At 41.8% G+C, this 22,434-nt stretch overlaps 1 protein-coding gene across 28 annotated transcripts in view; it reads left to right on the top strand.

Annotated features, from left to right (window-relative positions):
- GPHN (gephyrin) overlaps nt 1-22,434 on the top strand; it is a 648,985-nt gene that overhangs the window by 548,407 nt on the left and 78,144 nt on the right. For all 28 annotated transcript variants that reach the window (XM_075065364.1, XM_075065351.1, XM_075065350.1 and 25 more), the window contains 2 exons: nt 9,367-9,459; nt 18,899-18,954. In XM_075065364.1, coding sequence (XP_074921465.1) covers nt 9,367-9,459; nt 18,899-18,954 — 149 coding nt within the window. The remainder of the gene's footprint in view (nt 1-9,366; nt 9,460-18,898; nt 18,955-22,434) is intronic.

Raw genomic sequence — 22,434 nt, forward strand, 5'->3', positions numbered from 1 at the left:
GAGGATATTAAAGAACTGGCGTGAAATTGCGAGCGTAGCGAGAATTTTTAAGCAATCGGTAAAACTCGGGGTTGTACCGTACGACGCTGGAGAAATTGTAACGTAGTTTCTTTTCTAAAACAGGGAATAAAAGTGATCGCGGGTAATTACAACGTTAGCTGACGTCGGGGTTGTTATAAATGTGTATGGGTAGGGTTTTGTGGCCTGCCTTGTGCAGGAGGTCAGACTAGATGATCATATTGGTCCCTTCTGACCTATGAGTCTATGAGTCTATGAGACATTTGACATCAGTCAGGCTCTTGCCCTTATTCTGAAGACCAGCTTGAAATCCACATATCTCTCCATCATGTTCCCCAATTGATCTTTTCAAGCATTTCAACCCTAACTTTATTCTTCTCTAAATTGTTTCCCTTTGCTCAGTAAGGATCATGGTACACAGATGTCAGCTATGAGGCATTCATCCGAGATGGAGACCAAAAAAAGAACATGGCCTAGAAAGCTGCTGGACATCTATAACTGAATTTATGGAATATCATGATGTCTGAGTTGAAGCTGAAGTAAAACTATTCAAGCGATGTATTACTGAGTGGTTCCTGCTTGAGCTGACTCAGCCATGTGTAGTGCAAGCCCTGAAAAGCTGAAATGAGGATAGTTTGAAACCAAAACATTGGCTCCTCTATGATGTGGCAATACTCATGTACTGTCTCCCAGAATCCTGAGCTGCCACATTAGGATTAATTCTGGAAAGGCCTAACTAGTCCATGGCTGCAGCCCTTTGCATTGTGAACTACTGAGTCTTCATGACCAAATGTCAGGAAGAAATGGAAGAAAACCTTCAATCTGGTCAATTCTCTTCCCCAAGAAAAATGCAGAAAGCCTCAAAAAGATAATCCACAATGGGGTAGACATAGTGCAGCATCAGGTGATGTGCAGATACAGTGACAAGGACAGCTGCCTTAGGGTTGCATTGCCACAGGTCAGCCTGGTTGCAGGCATACAAATGCAACCAAGAGGTCTAGCTAGAGATCAAGAATCTGTTTTACAGCAGAGGGAGCTTGTTTGGGGAGCAAGTAAATGCCTTTTTGCAGAAAGGAAAGGGGAAAAAAGTCCATGCTACATTCTCTCAGACCTCATGCCGTGGACCTCTCCTTCGACGGAGGGAAGGATAAAGCTCTACTTCAAAAGATGGCTTTCAGATTGATGAGTGATTTCAAGATTACTTAGTACCTTCCTGCACAGGTCACTTGGCCTCAGCATCAAAACCCAAATGATCCTAAGCCCTCTTTCAGCAACTAGAAAACAAAGGTTTCCTCTAATTTTTTACATCCATATGTGGAATGAATTTTGTTATGTGCACCAATATAGAGGTGATGCGTGGCGGGGGTGGGGCCAAGGGGTTCGGAGTGTGGGAGGGGGCTGAGGGCTGGGACAGAGGGTTGGGGTGCTGGGGGTGTGGGCGCTGGGGTGGCGCCGTGGATGAGGGGTTCAGGGTGCAGGAGGAGGCTCAGGGTTAGGGTACGGGGGGGGAGGAGTGAGGGCTCCAGTGGGGGAATGCGGGCTATGGCGTGGGCTGGGGGTGAGGGGTTTGAGGTACAGGTTACCCTGGGGCTACAGCAGGGAAAGAAGACTCCCCATAGCCATCTCTTGCTGCAGCAGCCCGGGGCCGGGGGAGAGCACCACTGCCCACCAGGGCAGCTCTGGGGACGGGAGGAAAGGCGCCTCTCACCAGCCGCGGCAACTCTGGGGCTAGTATTAACAGAGAGGCGCCTCTCCGCAGCAGCTCCAGGGCTGGGGTCAGGGGAGAGGTGCCTTGATAGCCTGCTGCACGGCCACACAGCTTAGAGGGAATGTAGATCCTTAGCATATAGGATAGCCTGCCGCTACCAATATTTTGCATGGTTCTTCGTGTCAGAGGCCAGTTGGCAGCCTTTTACCTCAATAGCCTCTGGTACCTTGGATACATGGTTCCTGAGCAGTGTTCACTGGGGACATAAGATCAGGTTTTCAGAAAGCCAGGTAGCAAAGGTCCTGTCAATGCTAAGGAGAAACAAAGGTTTGATGATCCTGATATCCTCAGACTGACCCAGATAGATTTGGTTCACAACTCGGTAGTGGATGGGCAAAGCCAGTCCACCCAAGTGACCCCTTCACTTGACCCCCTCCAAAACTGCTTGACTATTTTCTTCAACCAGCTGAATTTACATAAAGACTAAATTTCTCAGCTATTCTAAGTGAAGGTGAACCACTCTCTATGCCAGGGGTGGCTAACCTATGGCTCTGGAGTCACATGCAGCTCTTCAGAAGTTAATATTCAGCTCCTTGTATAGGCACCGATTCTGGGTCTGGAGCTACAGGCGTCAACTTTCCAATGTGCCGGGGGGTGCTCAACCCCTGGCTCTGCCACAGGCCCTGCTCCAACTCCACCCCTTCCTGCCCCCTCCCGAGCCTGCTTTGCCCTCATTTCTCCCCTTCCCCTCTGAGCCTCCTGCATGCCACGAAACAGCTGATCAGGAGGTACGGGAAGGGAGGGGGAGGTGCTGATCAGCAGGGTTGCTGATGGGTGTGGGGGGGAGTTGATGAGGGGCTGCTAATGTATTACTGTGGCTCTTTGGCAATGTACATTGGTAAATTCTGGCTCCTTCTCACGTTCAGGTTGCTGCCCCTGCTCTATGCAGTCCCTTGTCAGTTAGGTCTATGTAGTGACTTCAAAAAACAATAATATTAAAATACCCCCTGTGGTGTGGGATATAGATTTCATTCTGACAAGGCTGAAAAAAATCTCATTTTGAACCACTTAGTTCCTGGGATCTGAAATTTCATACATGGAGGTTTGTTTTCCTGTTGTCAATGACTTCAACTTAATATGTGAGAGCTTCAGGCCACAGTGACTGATCCATCCTATACCAAGCTTTATGAGAATAAAGCAGTGCTGTGGATTCAACCAGATTCTCTTCCCAGCACAATATCGTGGTTCCATATAAATAAGACAAACTTTCATCTCATGTCCACATCGCACAGTGGACCCCTCTCCACAAAAAGTCCTTAGGGCGTTCTCTTTGGAGTAGACTGAAATGCTTTGAAAATCCATCCAACTCTTTGTTTCTGTTGAAACTAGATCTCTGAGCTATACTATTACCAAGAGGATTGTCTAAATGGATGTTCGAGTGGATTTCTTTTTATGATAATCTGGCTGACTAGAAGCTGGAAAGCCATGTTAAGGGTCAGTCAGTGGAAAGAAAAGCTATCTCTGCTGCTTATTCCAGAGATGTCCCATAGCAGACATCTATAAAACAGTGACATGGTCCTTTTCTTTCCACACTAAGCATTATTGACTGGAAAACCTATTTCAGACTCTCCTTTATCCAGAAGTTGTTTTCAAGGTAAAGAAGGCTAAACATTACCAACTCAATGAAGTCTTGTTCAGATTGTCCCTTATTTTAAGTTGGCCTGTTTTCGCGTGAAATTTTTTTTCCCACAACATCTCTGCTTCCTTTTGCAAGCATGACCATTTTGGTCTGCTCACTGTTGGCAATGGCCATGCTGTTGCTGCTCATTGCAGCTTTCACTATTTTTTGTTTGGGGACTTCCCTCAAACTTTTCATTCCACAGGAGTTGGAATCCTGACAGATAGTTTCCTTAGAGATGGGGATATTAACTGTAATTTTGCTTCTTTAAAGATGATCCTTGCTATACAGTGTTCACTAACCCAACCCACCTACCTTCACAGTTTGGGAATTATATACTTTTAGTGTTCCTCTGTTTACACCTAATTTATTTATTACTCGGGCATACTTGTCTAATATTTTAATAATTCTAATTAGCTTATTTTAGCTTTGCCTTCTGCATAACTGCAGAAAAACACTGAACTGTTGGGGAGGGAAAGCATTTATAACATGGGATGGGGCAGTGCATGATATCCATTAGGGCCTGGCTCACAACTTTATCCCATTACCACTGCCCTGGGGCATCAAAATTCTTAACAGCTGTGCAAGTTTCACAAAGACACAAAACTAAGACTCCTATTACAGTGATATTTTCAAAGAAACAAAATTTACAGGCCTTTTCTGTTAGCATCAAAAAGCTATTATCACAAGGAAGGGGAGTCTGAAGATGCGGAAGACACTTCAGAACTTTTGTTTTTAAAAATTAAAATTAGTCATAAACAGTAGGGTGAAAAAGATTTTTAGACTTTCAAGATGAAAGAGCAAATAAAAGAGAGTAAAAAAATATATTTGAGAGTGTCTTTACTTTTTTGAATTAAATGCCCAAAGCTTCACCAAACATGACTATTTCTTTCTCTTTCCTTAATTAAATGCTTTCTAGCTGCTGGCTGTCCATTTGTTCACTCCAAATAGTACATGGCAGGATGCCAGGAACATACTGTCCACCATCTCTCTCTAATTGGTGTGATTTTTTCATGCAGATAAGAAATAAAATGAAGACAACTTACCTGCTAAAATTAGAAGCATTACTTTTGCATTGGATTTGTGCCTGTATGAAGAGAGGGGGCATTCACTATTTCTCTGAAAGCTGATTTTTCAGCTATAATAAAAATGTTGTGTGTGTCATATTCTCCCCTTCACTACAATTACTCAAGCTTTGTAGTAAGCTTTCTAATAAAAAGAAGTTACTTCCACATAAGACAATGTGGAGAGTATTAATGGATATCAAAGGTGCCTTTCTAGCTGCTATCATGAAGAATATGTCAGCATTTACATGCTAATTCTTACTATAAAAGCAGTTGTTCTAAAATACACCATAGATATACGCTCCAGGATATATAAATTGTAATTTACATTACAACTCCATTTAACTGAAGTCCAGTTCACCAGTATTCACACATATCAAGGTCTAGTTAACTTACAGGTTTGAAAAGCTTGGCCTGCTGCTGTGCAAAACTAAACTCACCTGCACTTTCCCATTTCCCTTTCAAAAATCTCACACTCAGTCTCTCTCTCTCTCTTTCCCCTCCTAACCCCAAATCACACACATACTCCTGTCTTCCTTAAAAAGAAATACACATATATACACACAGTTTTGTCTGAGGCTCTCACTTGGTCCCCCCACTAAATTCCCACATCTACAACTACCCACATTGCCAAAGTTTTTCCCAACAAAATCACACACATGCTAAGATATCCCCTTATATACAGGACAGCACCCTCTGTAATTAACACACACACACACAGCCTCCATCCTTAGATGAATCTTCCCCTCCCCAATTCAGACTGCTGGCACCCAAACCTCGCCCCCTTGGTAACTCCTCACCCCATACACAGCCCTCTCCTTCACGCTCACATACATTGAACCTCCTTCCTGTCTCTCCCTCTCCCACTCTTTTTTAGAGTAACCTGACTGTGGAGTAGCTCTAAGCAGCCTCCCCAATTGTCCACATTGCCTCCAGCAGCAGCAGAATAAGCTTTTCAGAAGCTGGAGCTTCTTTCTCCTCTGCTGCCTTTGCAAAAGCAGACATAGAACATGAGCCAGGGTTGGGGGCTAAATAGTTTAGGCTGGGGGACACTTCAGCCTGAATTAAGGATATTCAAGGTCTTAAGCATATTCCACATGGGGGACTTCCTGTACACTGGCCCCGTCCCTCTACATTATGGCAGGGCCCCCCCCTCCAGGTTGTGTCCACCCCTCCCATTTAAGGTGGTAGAAACGGGATTCTGTTCCCCTGGCTGCTAAGAAGTATGGCAGTGTCTGTGGTTCCCCTCATCCTTGTTTACAAGGCACCAAATGGAGAGCACTTGGGTTCTCCTCACTCCTTCCGGGCCACCTTCCCTCAAAGGATTCCCTGCTCAAGAGAGGTGGCAGGGTCTTCTGCCCTCTTCACATGGCTAACTGGAGCAGAGGTATTCCCTGGCGTGAAGAGTTTACAATCTAAGTATAAGACTGGATACAACAGATGGGAGATCACAAAGAAAGAATGAAACAATACTATGACCTCTACTGCCAACAAAGGGAGGGAAAAATATGAAAACAACCCCAATTCATCTTTAAAAATTAGTTTAATCTAAACTGGAATCACAAACACTAAAATGCATTAATCATCACTGTACAATTATTCCATGGTCTCACTTGGGCCAGAGTTAAGTTTGTTTTGGGTGCCTTAACTATGCATTTCCATATCTTAATGTGTTTGGATTTCTTTTAAGTGTAAGCCTAACTCTGAATTTCCTGGGTTTTTAATGTTTCATTTTTGGATAATCAGAACATTCCTATAATCATTTTCTACTCCTAAATTACTGATGCGTATTCTTTTAACTCTTTTAATGTCATTTTTGTCTTTAGAGATATTTTCCAAATTTGAGAGTACATATCAGTAACTTCACCTAATATATTCAAAAACAATAGTTTGGTTATGGTTGCGAAGTGCAATTACAGAGATGTGCCAGCGAGCAACCCCAATCACAAGCTAAGATTACATAAACAATTCTGACACCAACGTTGTCTGTCTCACACACACACACAAGACTGGCACCTAAGCAATTTTAACTGTGTCCTTGTAACAAAATTCAATTAGCAATTCAGGAGTACCTGAAAAATCTGTCTGTCCCTCCATCCATCCAACTAAAGTTTCTTATAATGCCCATGACCATAGCATATGGACATCCAAACAACCATATTTTCTTTCTGAGCAAAACAATTCCATCTACCTCTAATAAGACAAATATTATTAGACATAAAGCTACTTTAATAGCATGATTTTTACACCAATTCATAAAAATATGTTCAGGAATGTATTCAGGGCTCAATCCAGCACCTTTCTCCACTGCAGAATTCTCTTTAAAAAATACTATTTAAAAAAAAAAAGGTTAAAGAGTTTTCCTTTACAAATACAAAAAAGATTGTAAATGTTTGTTTAAGAAGTCTCAATGTATGCAAACATTTGTTTTAGTTTCATAGGCCATGTCTAACTTTGGTCGATGCAAATTATACTGGCATAAAGCCGCCACAGTTAGTGTACCGTTTGTGCATCTGCATACATGGCTCCTTGCGTCAGCACTGTGCATACTCACCAGGGAATGCTTGTGTTGATGCACAGCATGGTGCACCATAGGTAAGTATCCCAGTTTGCAGCCTGCCACCATCCAGTGTGCTATCTTTTGGGAAGTTCTAGCAAGGCATGGTGGGACAGAAATTAGCCACGCTGGGGTGACTAGGAGCAAGGAGTCAAATTCCCAGCATGCAAATGTCTCCATCACATAATGTCATCTATATCCCATAATTTTCACGCTTTCAAAAAAAAAATCCCACGAACCTCAGTAGCCATCATCACTGTCTGCCATCGCTGACAGAAGCATGGAGCCTGCACAGCTCTACATTAGTGTGATAAACATTTCAAGTATAGGATACAAAGAATCAAATTGGGAGGAACATGATGATTTCTTTGAGGACAGATTGCTGTGGGACATAGCAAGAACCAATTCAAGTTTGTTGGTGATGTTCACAGAGCTGCTGCAGATGGTGGAGTGCCACTTCTGGTCTCAAGAAACAAGCACTGACTGGTGGGATTGCATCGTAATGGAGGCTTGGGATGCCAAGCAGTGGTTACAGAACTTTTGGATGCCCAAAGCCACATTCATAGATCTGTGAGCTGAGCTTACCCTAGCTCGCTAGTGCAGCAACACCAAAGTGAGAGCTGCAATGACAGTGGAGAATCGAGTAACAGTTGCACTGATTGAAACTTGCAATGCCAAAGTGCTACTAGTCGGAAATGCTTTTGGAGTTGGAAAATCCACTGCTGGGGCCATTGTTATGCAAGCGTGCAGAGCCATTAATTGTCTCCTGCTACGCAGGACTGTGACTCTCAGCAATGTGCAGGACATAATGGTTGGATTTGCAGCAATGAGGTTCCTGAACTGAAGTGGAGTGGTAGATGACACCAGCCCTGGCACATGGCCACAGTGTACATCAACAGAAAGAACTAATTTCCTATGGTTATGCAAGCACTATTGGCGCACCAGAGATGCTTCATCGACATCATTGTTTACTGGTCAGGGAAGGTGCATGACGCTCACATCTTTAAGAACATAGGACTGTTCAGAAAGCTACAGGTAGGGACTTTCCCAACCAGCAGAGTGTCACTGGCAATGTTGAAATGCCAGTAGTGATCCTGGGGAATCCAGGCTACTCCTTGCTCCTCTGGCTCATGAAGCTGTACTCTAGCCACCTCAACAGCACTAAGGAAAGATTCAGCTACTGGCTCAGCAGGTGTAGAATGACAGTTGAATTCACTTTTGGTAGAGTGAAGGGACACTAGTGTTGGTTACTCACAAAACTGGATATCAGTGGAAAAATATATCCTAGTGGTTACAGCTGCCTGCTGCATCCTGCACAATGTCTGTGAATCAAAGGGGGAAAAGTTGCCGCAGAGGTGGAACGGCTGTCTTCTGAGTTTGAACAGCCAGACGCAAGGAGTCTTAGAAGATCTGAATCCACCGCTATATGGCTCAGGGACGCTTTGAAAAATCACTTTAACAGTGAGCCACAGTAATGCATTGTGGTGTACTGCACTGTACCTGGCCCTGCTGATTTGAGGTCTGCTAGGAATTGTGTGGTGTTTGCTGCACATCTGTGAATAACATTATCAATGCGCCTATCAATATTGTGGTGCTTGCTTTACATTTATGATTACTACACTGCATCAGGATCCCACGAAGGGAAGTCAGGGCCAATGGGAGGAGCAGATAGGTATGCTCGCCAAGCTGGAGAATCAGCAAAAGGCATTTCAAAAATGTTTGGGGCTTTAAAGGGGCAGGGGGTCTTCTGGTCTCCATGACCCCCCCAGCAGAGCAGTCAGTGTTGGGCATCATGGGGTAGTGGCTGGAGGACTCTTGGAGTCGACATAAGTAACATAGTATCTACATTCATGCTGCATTGACCTCAGTACATCAATGTGTCTCACTGCCACTTGGAAAGGTCGGTGTTACTGCATCACTATAATGGGGCACTTAAATCAGCGGCAGACAAATTTAAGTGTAGACATACGCATAACTAGGTTAATGCAAGGCAGCTTATGTCAACCTAAATTTGTGGTGTAGACCAGGCCATAGTCTGTATCTCAGCTGACTGCTCTGGTTCTGGATACTGTACATCCAAATCCAATCCCAACAAGCTTATCCTAACCAGAAATGCAGGTTGACTGAACCACATCTTTCATCTCTGCTTCCAGGTTGCATCTCTCCATTTGTTTCCCTATTGGTTTGGAGAGAAATCAAAAGCTTGACAGACCTGATTACAAGATGTGTCACATACACATGAATTTCATCCATGGGAGCACACTGCTGTCATCTTCTATTCCCTTTGAGTATGTTCACTGACATGGAACATGGTCTTTTTTTTTTCTTTCTTCCCTTTTAGATGGAATGGGCCGAGTTCTTGCTCAAGATGTTTATGCAAAAGACAACTTACCCCCCTTCCCAGCATCGGTAAAAGATGGATACGCTGTCAGAGGTAAATGCTTTAACTCTAGACATGCAGTGCATCTTTTGAAAACTCAGCATTACCCCAGATAGTTAGTACACCTGCATGCTCCAGTTAGAAGCACTTCTTTCTTGGATATAACTGTTGTTATACATTTTATTTGTAGATGTCTAGATCATTACTGAAATCATGGCTGTGTAAAATTCAGCCACTTTAAAGGAAGACTGCAATGATGAGATCTAATTCTTTAAATGAGGAGAACAAGGAGAAGGGGAGTGAAAATGCATATTTACAGAGCCATGTTTAGTAAAACCTTTCAATATTTTACTCTCTATAACTGTTCTTGGGTCTGGTAGCCCTTTCAATGAAAGTTGCCATTTTGCTACCACTTCCAGCAGGAAGTCTGGCCTCATGATATAGATGAGACCCAGGAAATGCAGTTCTTGTGTGAGACAGACATGAGAATTTCAAAGAGTTTCCTGTTTTTTAGAATTTTTATTATTAAGAGTGTTTCCTATACATCAAATATTTTATCAGACTGTTACAATTCCATCTTACTGTTTGTTTATTAATTATTTTTTATTATTACAGTTGATCATTTTCAAAATTGTGTCTAGGAATGCACGCTTCAGAGTAATTAGATGTAGCAATTAAAATATTTTTTATATTACACTGAACATTTTCATAGGAACTTTCCTGTAAAGACTCCTTAGACAGTATAACCTAGAGAACAGAGCACTGATCTGGGACTTAGAAGATCTGGTTGTGCCATTGTCCTATTGAGTGACTTTGGGCAAGTCACTTCACCTTTGTGCCTCTGTTTTCCCATCTGTAAAATGGGGATAATGATATCTTGGTGCATGCTAAAACATTTGAACAGGAACTGATACATTTATATATGGTCTGTGATAAACTTAAGTCTGCCAATCTGAAAGTGAACCCAAAGAAATTTGAGTTGTTTCAAAAAGAGGTCATTTACTTTGAGCACCCAGTCAGGTGGGAATTTCCACTGACAAAGAGAAAACTGAGGCTATGCAGAACTGACCAACTTCCCAGACACTCAGAGATGACCAGAGTTTTGTAGGGTTCTGCTCCTATTACAGAAGGTTTATTTGTGAGTTTACCAATATGCAAAACAATTGTATAGGTTTGCTGAGAAACTATTTCACAGGTCAGCAGAGTGTGATGTAGCATTTTTGGAGTTGAAAAAGACTCTTGAGACTGCTTTTGTCTTAGCCTACCCATATTTTAAAACACCTTTTATATTGGAGGGTATTACAACAAATATCTAAGTTTCCTAAAAGAAATTATTTCACCACCCTAAAGGAACTCCTAGCAGTGGTAAAATCTATAGGACATTTTCACCACTGTTTATATGGGAGGAAATTTGTGGTCAGGACAGACCATGCATCCCTGTAATGGCTGTTTAGATTCAGGAATCCTGAGGAGCCAGTTCCCAGGTACAGAGCTATGATTTCATAGTTGCATGCAGGCCTGGACACAAGTATGGTAATACTGATGCTTTTCAGGAGGCTAATTTCCAACATTGTGACTGCACTCTTTATGGTCCAGACAAATTATAGGGCAGACTTCAGTAAAGGGCAGAAATCCACTGAATTGACTGAGACAGTTCCCCAAATGTCCCATGGGCAGGGGTTCCATGGAACAGTCTCATTAGGCTCCACAGGCCTGTCCCAGACATTACAGTCATCTTTATGTATTGAATGGCAGCCATCTACCTCAAAGGCAATGGCGTGAGCACCAAAGCAGTTCAATTATTGTGTCATGCTGCAGCATCACAAGTGGCTAAAAAGTCCAATTCTTGGGCAACAGTCCTTGTTGAGTGGGCTCACAGCAGCACATTAGCCCTTGCTGGATTAGTGCGGTGTTAATGTACTCCAACACCCACCCTCCCCCTCAAGCCAGATCCTGGAGGACTGGATGTAGATCCACCTCCCACGTTCCTTCCCAAGAGAAGAAGTTGCCATTCAGCTGTCCCTTCTGTGCTCATTGCTGAACCTGGAGGCATATGGCTGAAGGGACAGATATCAACTCATCAACCAGAGTTTGGGGTCTTTTGTCACATTCAGCCATCTTAGGGGGCATGATCCATAACCAGGATGACTAGGTTCCCAAGTAGGTAATAATGAAATGCATATATTGCCTATTTTACAGTCAAGCCCTTTTTTTCAATAACAAAATAGGCCAATTCCCAGGGAAATAGTTTGCAGTTAATATAGAGCACTGGATGTTCCTCCTGCTGGACAGAAGCACACAGAGAAGGCAGTGGGAAAGCCCCAGATGCAGCCAGAGAAACACTTGTAGTGTGACCCTGAAAAAAAATTAAAAGCAGGAGCTTTTCGATAGAGTGCTGGCTGAAAAGAGGCTTTGATTTGTGAACAAAACTATCTCCTGCTGCTTGACTCCTATTCTGTCTAAGAAAAGAGTACTATTGTGTACATTATTTGTAAATAAACAGGATTGCATCAAGACAATACCTGACTCCTTCATCAGTTTTTCCTCCTAACATATAAACCTGCAAGATCCCGAATTTTGGTGAAGTGTTCAGATCAAAGCCATACAGATAGTAGTAGTAGTATTAATATTTGTAAATGTTTTTCACATTCCATTTCAGAAAAAAATGGCGATATTGGAGAATGGGAGTGATATGGTTGCACTGTGTGAAAGAAGGTGGGCAACAGCATTCTGTGCATGCTCAGTTCTGGAGAGCTGGAAATTTAGGAGGCTATAGTGAAGAGAGTTGCAGTAATGGAGACAAGAGGAGATGAAGGAATGGATGTAGATTCCAGGCAGTAAAATTTAAAGGCATTGTTGCAGAGGTGATAAAATGGTAGGCTGATTTGCAGATCTGAGCCCTGAGACGAGAGTTCAAGGTAAAGGAACAGGACAGAGTTTCTTATGAGGCATTAGCAGCTATTTAAACGGAGGTGTAATGCATGGAGTTTTTTCTTGTTCCCAGATAAGAGTTAAATTTTGGCATTTAGGCATAGTCCTGTAGTTGGTATGGTGAAAACTGCACAATCCAGGGGAGAGGAATCAATAGGCATTCTGTCTCAGGGAGGCACAGTGTCTTTGGTAACATAGGGCAGAGAGACTAGTTCATTAAACGTAGTACTTAATTCCCTCCTGCACAGGTGGCTAGTTAACAGAACCATGGCTCTTGCTACTCTCCAGCACTCTCTGATCCCTTTCCAGTAAGTTTCTTCCAGAGAGAGGGAGAGCAATTCAGTAGCTGCTTTTACAGTCTAAAATTATGGGAGCTGCAATTCTGGACAGCATTTACAATGGTGATGACACTCCTTAAAAGTTAAATCTGGTTTCAGTGTGCAGTACACATTGATCAAACTGAATATAGGCCTCACTAATGTGTCCTCACTATTGTAAGACTGTTTAAAAATAGGCTTATATATGAGAGGTTGTCACATTCCTTATGTTGTAGTTTAACTTTTTTTTTAATTATTTCAGAAAATGAAAATTATTTCCAAAAAATAAAATAAAATCTAATATTGAAAGTTTAAGGAAATATGTACAGTTATATAATACCCTGTTACACAAGAGAACACCTGTTCAGAGCTGAATATCTTAGCCCCAGGACCACTTGCCATCAGTGACTGTTCCTAGGAACAAAGGTAGAGAAAGTTTTGGCTCAGCTTTGTTGAGTTATTTTCACCCTTTGGTATTTGAGAATTTGGAATCAAGGGACTTGGTTGGAGTTTTTTTAAAAGTGAAATTAATCTTTCCTTCAAAAATTAGTAAATTCAATACGCTTTCATCGGCAGATTTGTAGACTGGTTTCAGAATGTGAACTTAATAAACCATTACAAATGTAGCCAACCACAGAGTAGCCATTCTTCCTGAAAGCAGTTCATCTCAGAATGATAAGGGAATCTAGATGTTTCCAGATGACTTCTTGGGGTATTCAGATGAAACAAAGGTTACTAGATAAGGTTGTCGTTGATTGGTCTTCACTACTGGGAATATTTTGAAATGCAACAGATTTAAAATGGATAAAAGGACATATTTTCAATCCAATGTTTAATTAAACTATGCAACTCACCTTCACAGGAAACTCCAGAAGTGTATAGGTCACAAAGATGTTCATAAAGATTAGCTATTTATACAAATAACAACATGAACAATTACAAAGATTATAAATTTTTATGCTCTAGACTGTGAACTACCCACCGGGGTCCAGTAGAAATTTCCTTTTATGGTATCTAGTACTGCAGAATTTGATGCATTATGGTTTCTTTGCATTTTTTCTGGAATATCTAGTATTGACTGCTTGTCAAAGATGGATTTCCAGACTACTGTTTCAATGTGGCAATCTCTCTGTGCCTATGAACCTGTGTTGTTGAGGAGATAATGAAGAAATGCACTTCAGCAGCACGGAGTGTGTTTCGCATCAACCAAGGCTACTCACTCAGTTTGAATAAAAGTTAAATCTACTTTTGAAGTGAAGTACATCTTGATTCATTCTAACTTGAAATCATTTACTACCATATTGGCAGAAAAGTAGTGAAATGTACCTCATGGTTCTCAGTTCATCAATACACCCTGATGCAGGGCCAGATTTACACCTTATAGGTCCCCGCCCCCCCTTCCCCCTGTGTGGCCCTGCCTGGAGCCCCCCTCACACCTCTCCATATGATCCTGCCTGGACCACCACCACCACCACCCCCTGCATTCCCATGTGGCCCAGCAGCCCTGTGTGGCCCACTCTGTTTCCTAACCTGGCTTGAAGAAGGCTTTTGTGACTTTTCACTTGAGGAAAAAATGCACACACCACCCACCAGACCAGTTAGCCTCAGCCAGCTCGGGCTGTTCTGGTGCCACAGTGGCCTCTGGTGGGCAAAAGGTGGAACTGCAGCACATTTTCTTTCAGGGGGGAAAAGAATTCAGCCTCCCTTGGACAAGAATTCTGTGCATGCTGCAAATGTTACCTAAGGGGAGGGGGCACAATGTGAGACAAGTGGTGTGTGGGGCATCTCAGCAGGGAGCTGGACTGATCAGGAGGCTCCCTCCCTCTCAAGAACTGAGCAGTGAGGCCAGCAGCAGCAAGGCAGCAAAATAGCTCCAAATACCGCAACTTGCAGCAGCTAAAAAAACCCTGGCAACTTCCAGCTAAAATAGCCCAATTGGGCTAGAAAATCACATATTTGGCAATGAGTGCCAGTGCCTCTAGACATGCCTGCTGTGCCCAATTGGAAATCCGGCCCTCCCCGGTGCACTGTTGAGCTCATCCGTTATGTGACTTCTGAATAGTAATTGGTGGAAAACTCTGAAATGTATTTTATTTAGAAACAGATCTGCTTATATCATATATTGTCTGTCTTTCTTTCCCCACTTCATGTTTCCCTGCTAGGAATATTGGCATGAAAACAAATTTTTGTTTCTTATTTGTTCATCTGCTCCTGTTATCTTTTCCTCAGCTCATTTTATGTTATAACCCTCCATTAGATACATCATAATCAGTCCCAAAGCAACCACTTCAGGATATTAGGTAAGGAATGATCAGTAGAAGCAGATAAACAACTAGGAAACAAACTGCTTGTTTTCCTGGAGAACAAGATAATATGTATACAGGAGATCTGAAAGGTAGGCAAAGCTATTTATTTAACAGCTGAGTACCACTTTTTAAGGAAAGGAGTTAGTTAACGAAAAATCTGGTTTGATTTTGAGATTACATTTTTAATATGATTTTATTTGGCTAAGAAAATAGCCAACACAACTCATTTAAAGTTAAATGAAGATTTTACTGGGCAGTGTTGTTATGTAATGCAGACCCAAGAGGTTTGTCTGAAATAGCAGATACAGATAGACTCATGAAATTAATTCACCACTGCAACAGACTGTAGATTTGGCAGAAAGCACTTCCAACGCCCCTTATTGGCGTCAATAGGTACGTACAGTAATAATAATAATAATAATACTTAGTATTTTCCATCTAAGGATCTCAAAAAGGTTGCCAGCCTCAAATATTCAAAAATCTTGAGATTTTTTTAAAACTATAAATCTGAGATTCTTTTTATTTGCCTCCTGATTTCTGAGTCTTTAGGATGCACTCATTTCACATTGTCAAGCTTTTCTATACATCAAAAGGGCTAGAACTTACTTATTTCTTTAATGAGAGATCAGATTTACATGTAATCTCTTGATTCCAATAGGTTTTAAGGATTAAAGCACATATCTTAGCCCAATAGGGTTTTAGAATCATAGAATGTTAGGGTTGGAAGAGACCTCAGGAGGTCATCTAGTCCAATCCCCTGCTCAAAGGAGGACCAACACCAACTAAATCATCCCAGCCAAGGCTTTGTCAAGCTGGGCCTTAAAAACCTCTAAAGATGGAGATTCCACCACCACCCTAGGTAACCCATTCCACAACTTCTCCACCCTCCTAGTGAAATAGTGTTTCCTAATATCCAACTGAGACCGCCCCCACTGCAACTGCTTCTTGTTCTGTCCTCTGCCACCACCGAGAATAGCCTAGCTCAATCCTCTATGGAACCTCCTTTCAGGTAGTTGAAGGCTGCTATCAACCCTCCCCCCTCATTCTAGAATACTAAATATTGTGAGACTCATGATAGACTCTCATGAGTTGATGACATTGTAAAAGACTTGATTCTTTGGCCCTTACCTGTGATGAGCAGTACTTTACTCCATGTGAAATTTCAGTGAAATCAGTGAGGCTACTTATGAAGTAAGATACTATTCATTGTGAGAGAGAAAGACACTGACCACAGTTGAGTAAACATCACAACACCCTGGGGACATAGATATGGTAAATACTTTCATTTTTCAGGTGGGGGTCTCTGAGAGTAACAGAAATTAAGTTATTGTCACAGCTCAAATTACAACCCAGGGACTCGATTTTGTTCCAATTAACATAAATGATGAAATTCTGATTTCAGTGGGAGCAGGATTTCTAGTCTAGTCTAGATACGTTCTTATGCTGCCCTCATCACTATAGTTTTGGAGCCCTTTCCAATAGTGCATTGAATGACATGACTAACATCTGTCACATGTGGTTTGTTCTCTCTCTTATCTTTTCCCTAGGGGGAGAATTTTGCATGCAGCATAGTGTTTTGTTTTGGTAAGTTTTCTGTTTAGGCTAGGTTTTTTGTTTTGTTTTGAATAGAGAAGACAGGTGCCAACCAGATTGTCTACAAGACACTCCTTTGTGGCCCATCAAGGCACAACTCAATCAGCTGTGGTTCCCTGACAGTGTCACTCCTCATAGATCCAGTGCCTTGGTGTCTTAGCCCACTGGACATGGCACACTTGAGTCACACCCCTTCCAGGGCATTAGAGTCCAGAATAAAAGGAAAACAACTCAAAAGCAAGGTCATCCAAGGATTTGTCGGCAAGACCCTGCCCTTCTACACAAGGCTTGTCTCCATGTGGCCAGTCTCTTTTATTAGTCTTCGTGGGTCTGGTGATCCCATCCACTGGGAGTCTCATCCAGGCAGCAAGCTGTCTCAGGATCTTGGCTAGAACAGGCCTTCCTCATCCAGGAAGACCCACAGCACTGCTCTCTGTTCTCTTTGGTCAGTTCCCTAACTAAGCTGAGGCTCTTCCTTTAGGACCCTTGATTCCTGAAAACTGCCGCAAGTGTAGTGGGGCTGGGCCAGTTGTGCCCACAGGCTCTTATTTACCCCCTCCCTGAGAGCAGGGGGCCTATCTGCCCTATTGCAGCAAGTCAAAGAAATACCCTGGCACTTGAAGCAGAAGGTGGTAAGGTTTGTGACGATTCGTAGTTCCTGTGGGAGTTCATTCCACAAGTCTCAGACTGGTCCCCATGAAAACTATCTCCTGCACAGATGAACTTTATCCTTCATTGTGTCTGAGGAGTGGAGTTATTGACCCTGGTCATCACATCTCCGCTTTAGGCAATCTTCTAGCTATGTTGGGCCCAAGCCCCAAAGTACTGAGTGCCTTGAAGATAAAGAGAAAGACAACTTGAACATGACTTGATATTCTGTGAGAAGCCAGCGTTGAGAGTGGATGATTAGATTCCAAGTCTCCTGACTTCCAATCCTGTACTCTTCCCCTAGGATGACATTGTCTGTAGATATAATCACTTTTGGGTGTCTGCATGATCAAATGGTTAGAGCAGGTAACTAAGTGTCAGTACTCCCAGATTCTGTTTCTGACTCTAGCTATGAGACCTTGAGCAAGTCACGTACTCCTCCTGTACCTCAGATTCTTCTTCTGTAATACAGATAACACCTACCTCAGAAGGTTATTGTGAGGTTTAATTAACATTCCTTAAGCACTTAGAGATCCTCAAATGAAAGGTGCTATAAAAGCATAAATACAGTTCTTACAGGCAGAACACATAGCGACACCTATACACCTCCTAACACTTAATACTTTACATGATTTCAGTTGCTTCAAACTTCAGCTGTTCACATTAATAATTTCTGTATTTGGTCTCTGCCTCAGAATTATATATTCAGTTTCAGCAAAAACAGTTTAAGAGTTTCTGAGAATAAGAGCAGGGAAAATATGGTAGTTATTCTCAATTGTTTCTTCGGACCTTTCTAGTGCCTCCAAAGCAGAAACTCAGCATTTGTTAGCAGAAGTATCTTTGCTGTCCCCTTGAAAATCTATCCAGATATGGATAAATGAGTTGCCCTGGGAAATAAACCTTTTCCCACCTGCTCTCCCCCATCAAAATTTCCTTTTGTCTAAATGAAGGTGCACTGGGCTGGGAGTGAGGAAATGATGAGTTCCAATATCACCTCCGACACTGACAGCTAGGAACAGAACCCAAGTCTCTAATGTGGCATGTGCGAGTCACATCTACTTAGCCCCACTGTCTTTCAGAGTGAATGTGTCAGATGTACATGCTTGTCTATACTGTCTAACCACTGCACTAATCATTAAATCACATTCCTCCCAGAGCTAGGAAGGGAACCCAGAAATCTTGATATCCAAAATTCTGCTGTCGTCTTCCAAACAGTTATGTAACATGCTGGCCAAATATATATATGTATATATCATGGCCTCCCGTCTAGTGGCAGTTTCACAGAGAGGACACCTATTGCTGTTACCTCTACCTCATGAAGTTGAGGCTCTTGTCTTAAGAATCTTATGTACAATTGGAAACCTTTGATACGAAGATAATATTCAATGGTTTCCTTTTACATTCTCCCAGACTTCTGCATACCCTTGCAAGAACTAGGAACAATGAGTATATCTGAGCAATTTTGTGGTAGAAAATATTATTATATAACCTGTGATTAGCAAATTAATAAATACATCTTAAACCTAAAAGTCCAAAATGTTTTGCAAAATATTCATATCCTCTCATACAGGTTCTAAAGAAGCAAGTCTAAACTAAATCTTGGATTATTCTAAGGTTCTCCCAGTCTTGACTTCTTATTTTTCCATTTGCAATGGTTTAGTCATTTTATCATCTTCTTTCTTCTATATTGTCTTACAGCTGCTGATGGCCCTGGGGATCGATTCATCATTGGGGAATCCCAAGCTGGTGAGCAGGTGAGTGCAATTTCTTTTCTCCTCTTCTTTTTCTCTTTTTATGCTAAGTTTTTCTTCTCTTGTAAGACTAAGGATCTGACTTTTTTTTTTTTTAAAACTTGTGCCTTGCATTTGTGCTCTGGAATCCTCAAAAGTACCTCAAAGATTGTATTTGTTATTGAAGTTGACACTAAATAATTACAAAGTTGTGTGCACTGTCTAGCCTGCAGCCATACAACTTGGGACATGATCTCAAATGCTAAGTAGTGTAAGATCAGGTCAGTACTTGCATAAGCGACTCAGAGGGAAACTCCATAATACTTTAGGTGGTAGTGTTGGTGATTCAGTAGATGGTGGTCTCATGTATGAATAAGCAATGATCCAATGCCTTAGGATGGTGTTGAGGGTTGCTGTGTTGTTGATGGTGTAATTTTACAGAAAAGATAGAAAACCAAAATCCTAACCACTTGTCACAGAGAAATTTTCAAAGGGACCTCTACCCAGCATCTGTCTGTACATGCACAAATCTCTTGCATATTGAATTTTTGCTGTTACTTGTGTGTGCAAGTGATATGATGAACATGCAAACCAAGAAATGAAAATTGTCCAAGAAGTCTTAAAATATGTAGAATTACACGTAAGTGATTTTCCCTTCTTCAGACTCCCTGAAGTAGATGACTTTTTCCTAGGGCTGTCAAGCGATTAAAAAAAGTAATCACGATTAATTGTGCTGTTAAACAGTAACAGAATACCATCTATTTAAAGATTTGTGGATGTTTTCTACATTTTCAAATATATTGATTTCAATTACAACACAGAATACAAAGTATACAGTGCTCACTTTATATTTATTTTTATTACAAATACTTGCACTCTAAGAAACAAAAGAGAGTATTTTTCAATTCACCTAATACAAGTACTGTAGTGCAATCTATTTATCATGAAAGTTGAACTTACAAATGTAGAATTACGTACAAAAAAACTGCATTTCAAAATAAAACAATGTAAAACTTTAGAGCCTACAAATCCAATCAGTCCTACTTGTTGTTCAGCCAACTGCTCAGACAAACAAGTTTGTTTACATTTGCAGGAGATAATGCTGCCTGCATCTTGTTTATAATGTCACCTGAAAGTGAGAACAGGTGTTTGGATGCTACTGTGGTAGCTGGTGTTGCAAGAGATTTACATGCCAGATGCACTAAAGATTCATATGTCCCGTGATGCTTCAAGCACCATTCCAGAGGACATGCATCCATGCTGATGACAGGTTCTGCTCAATAATGATCCAAAGCAGTGGGACCGACACATGTTCATTTTCTTGATCTAAATCAGATGCCACCTGCAGAAGGCTGATTTTCTTTTTTGGTAGCTTGGGTTCTGTAGTTTCCACATCAGAGCGTTGCTTTTTTAAGACTTCTGAAAGCATGCTCCAAACCTCATTCCTCTCAGATTTTGGAAGGCACTTCAGATACTTAAATCATAGGTCACGTGCTGTAGCTATCTTTAGAAATTTCACATTGGTATCTTTGCATTTTGTCAAATTTGCAATGAAAGTGTTCTTAAAATGAACATGTGCTGGGTCATCATCCGAAACGTCTGTAACATGAAATGTATGGCAGAATGTGGGTAAAACAGAACAGGAGACATACAGTTCACCCCCAAGTGGTTCAGTCACTAATTTAGTTAACACATTTCTTTAATGAGCATCATTAGCATGGAAACATGTCCTCTGGAGAGGTGGCCAAAGCATGAAGAAACATATGAATCTTTAGTGCATCTGGCACATAAATACCTTGCAACACCAGCTAGAACAGTGCCATGCGAACGCCTGTTCTCACGTTCAGGTGACATTGTAATTAAGAAGTAGGCAGCATTATCTCCTGCAAATGTAAACAAACTTGTTTGTCTGAGCGATTGGCTGAACAAGTAGGACTGACTGGACTTGTGGGCTCTAAAGTTTTACATTGTTTTATTTAGGAATGCAACTTCGTATGACTCTGAATGACTGGTTCACCTCAGGTGACAATGGTTTTCTATATATGGGACTCGCATGGCTGGAAGCTAGAATTTCCCAGCTTGGGGACATGGCAAAATAGAGTCAGAGATGGTGTTTAGGAGGGGTGCCATCCCCTGGTTGGAAAGAAGGAGAAGGCAGGAAGGACACTATACCTAGCCTAAAATGCTGACCAGACTTCAAGGCTTGTCCACACTTACAGCACTTGAGCTATAGTGCTTAGTAAAGACACTACCTACCTGACAGGAGAGCTTCTCCCATCGGTGTAGGTACTCCACCTCCCTGACAGGCTGTAGCTATGTCGATGGACAAAGGCCTCCCTTCAAAATAGTGCTGTCTACACTGGGAATTAGGTCGGTATAACTACGTCACTCAGGGGTATGGATTTTCGAGGTCCCTGAGCAACATAGTTATATTGACATAAGTTCCTAGTGTAAACCAAGCCTCAGATTCACATAAGGGTTGGGAGTGAAATCAGACTAACAGGGGTGCATCTGTCACTGCCTCAGTGGGGCTCAGCTGAGACTATTCACCAGATTCAGGACAAACTGCTGAGAAACAGAGCAGACTCACCTCAAATTGGTCATTATTCTATCATTAGATATATCAAGCCAGTAACAAAAGGAAACTTCTGTCTCCCCACATTGGTTAAAAAGAAGTCAAAAATGCATTCTGTGACCCCCCAGACACTGGACTCAATGAAGAGTGGTTATTGAAACCAAATTCAACACATACAGGATCCTTCTAATCTCAAGAGACCAGCCATTTAGCCTGGTAAATATATAACTCAGCTCCTACCCAATAATCACACTGCTGCCAATCCTTTAGTAACTAAAATCTAAAGGTTTATTAATTAAAAAAAGAAGAGAGTTACAATGGTTAATAGATCATATACCTACAATAATTGTAATGTCCTTATATCAGGTTTATAGCAGTGATATTATAGACTTCTGATTTGTAAAGTCTCTTTGGTAACTTCCCAAAGATAGGACGGTCCTCACTCCATAGTTCAGTACGTTCCTTTTAGTTGTAAATCTACGGTCCACAGAATCAGGGGAGGAAAGAGGCAAAATTGAGTCATCCTGGGGGTCTTTTGTACTCTTTACCATATGCCTGGAAATTTTCTGTTCCAAACAAAGCTCACAGCCTAGCTTGTGAAAAGTTACTGCTCTGGAGTCCCAGGGTCACATGAGCAAATCACATGTCCTTACATGCTTTGATGACTCACCATTGCTCATATCTGTGCTGAAGCATCCACGGGAAGATCTGTTTGGTCAGAACGAGTTTCTTCTGTGACCCATTGTTATAGTGAAGTGTCCTTAATGGGCCATCAAACTTGATAGTCCATTCATAATGTGCTGGCTAGACTGGATGTAAACTACCTTATGGGTGTTACCCGAGGAACAAGCACATTTGAGACACAGGTATGTAGCCAATATCCATAACTTCAGATACAGTTATGATACATGGATTTAAACAGGATAATC

The sequence above is a fragment of the Chelonoidis abingdonii genome, chromosome 4 (assembly GCF_003597395.2).
Source record: "Chelonoidis abingdonii isolate Lonesome George chromosome 4, CheloAbing_2.0, whole genome shotgun sequence".
Lineage (NCBI taxonomy): Eukaryota > Metazoa > Chordata > Testudines > Testudinidae > Chelonoidis > Chelonoidis abingdonii.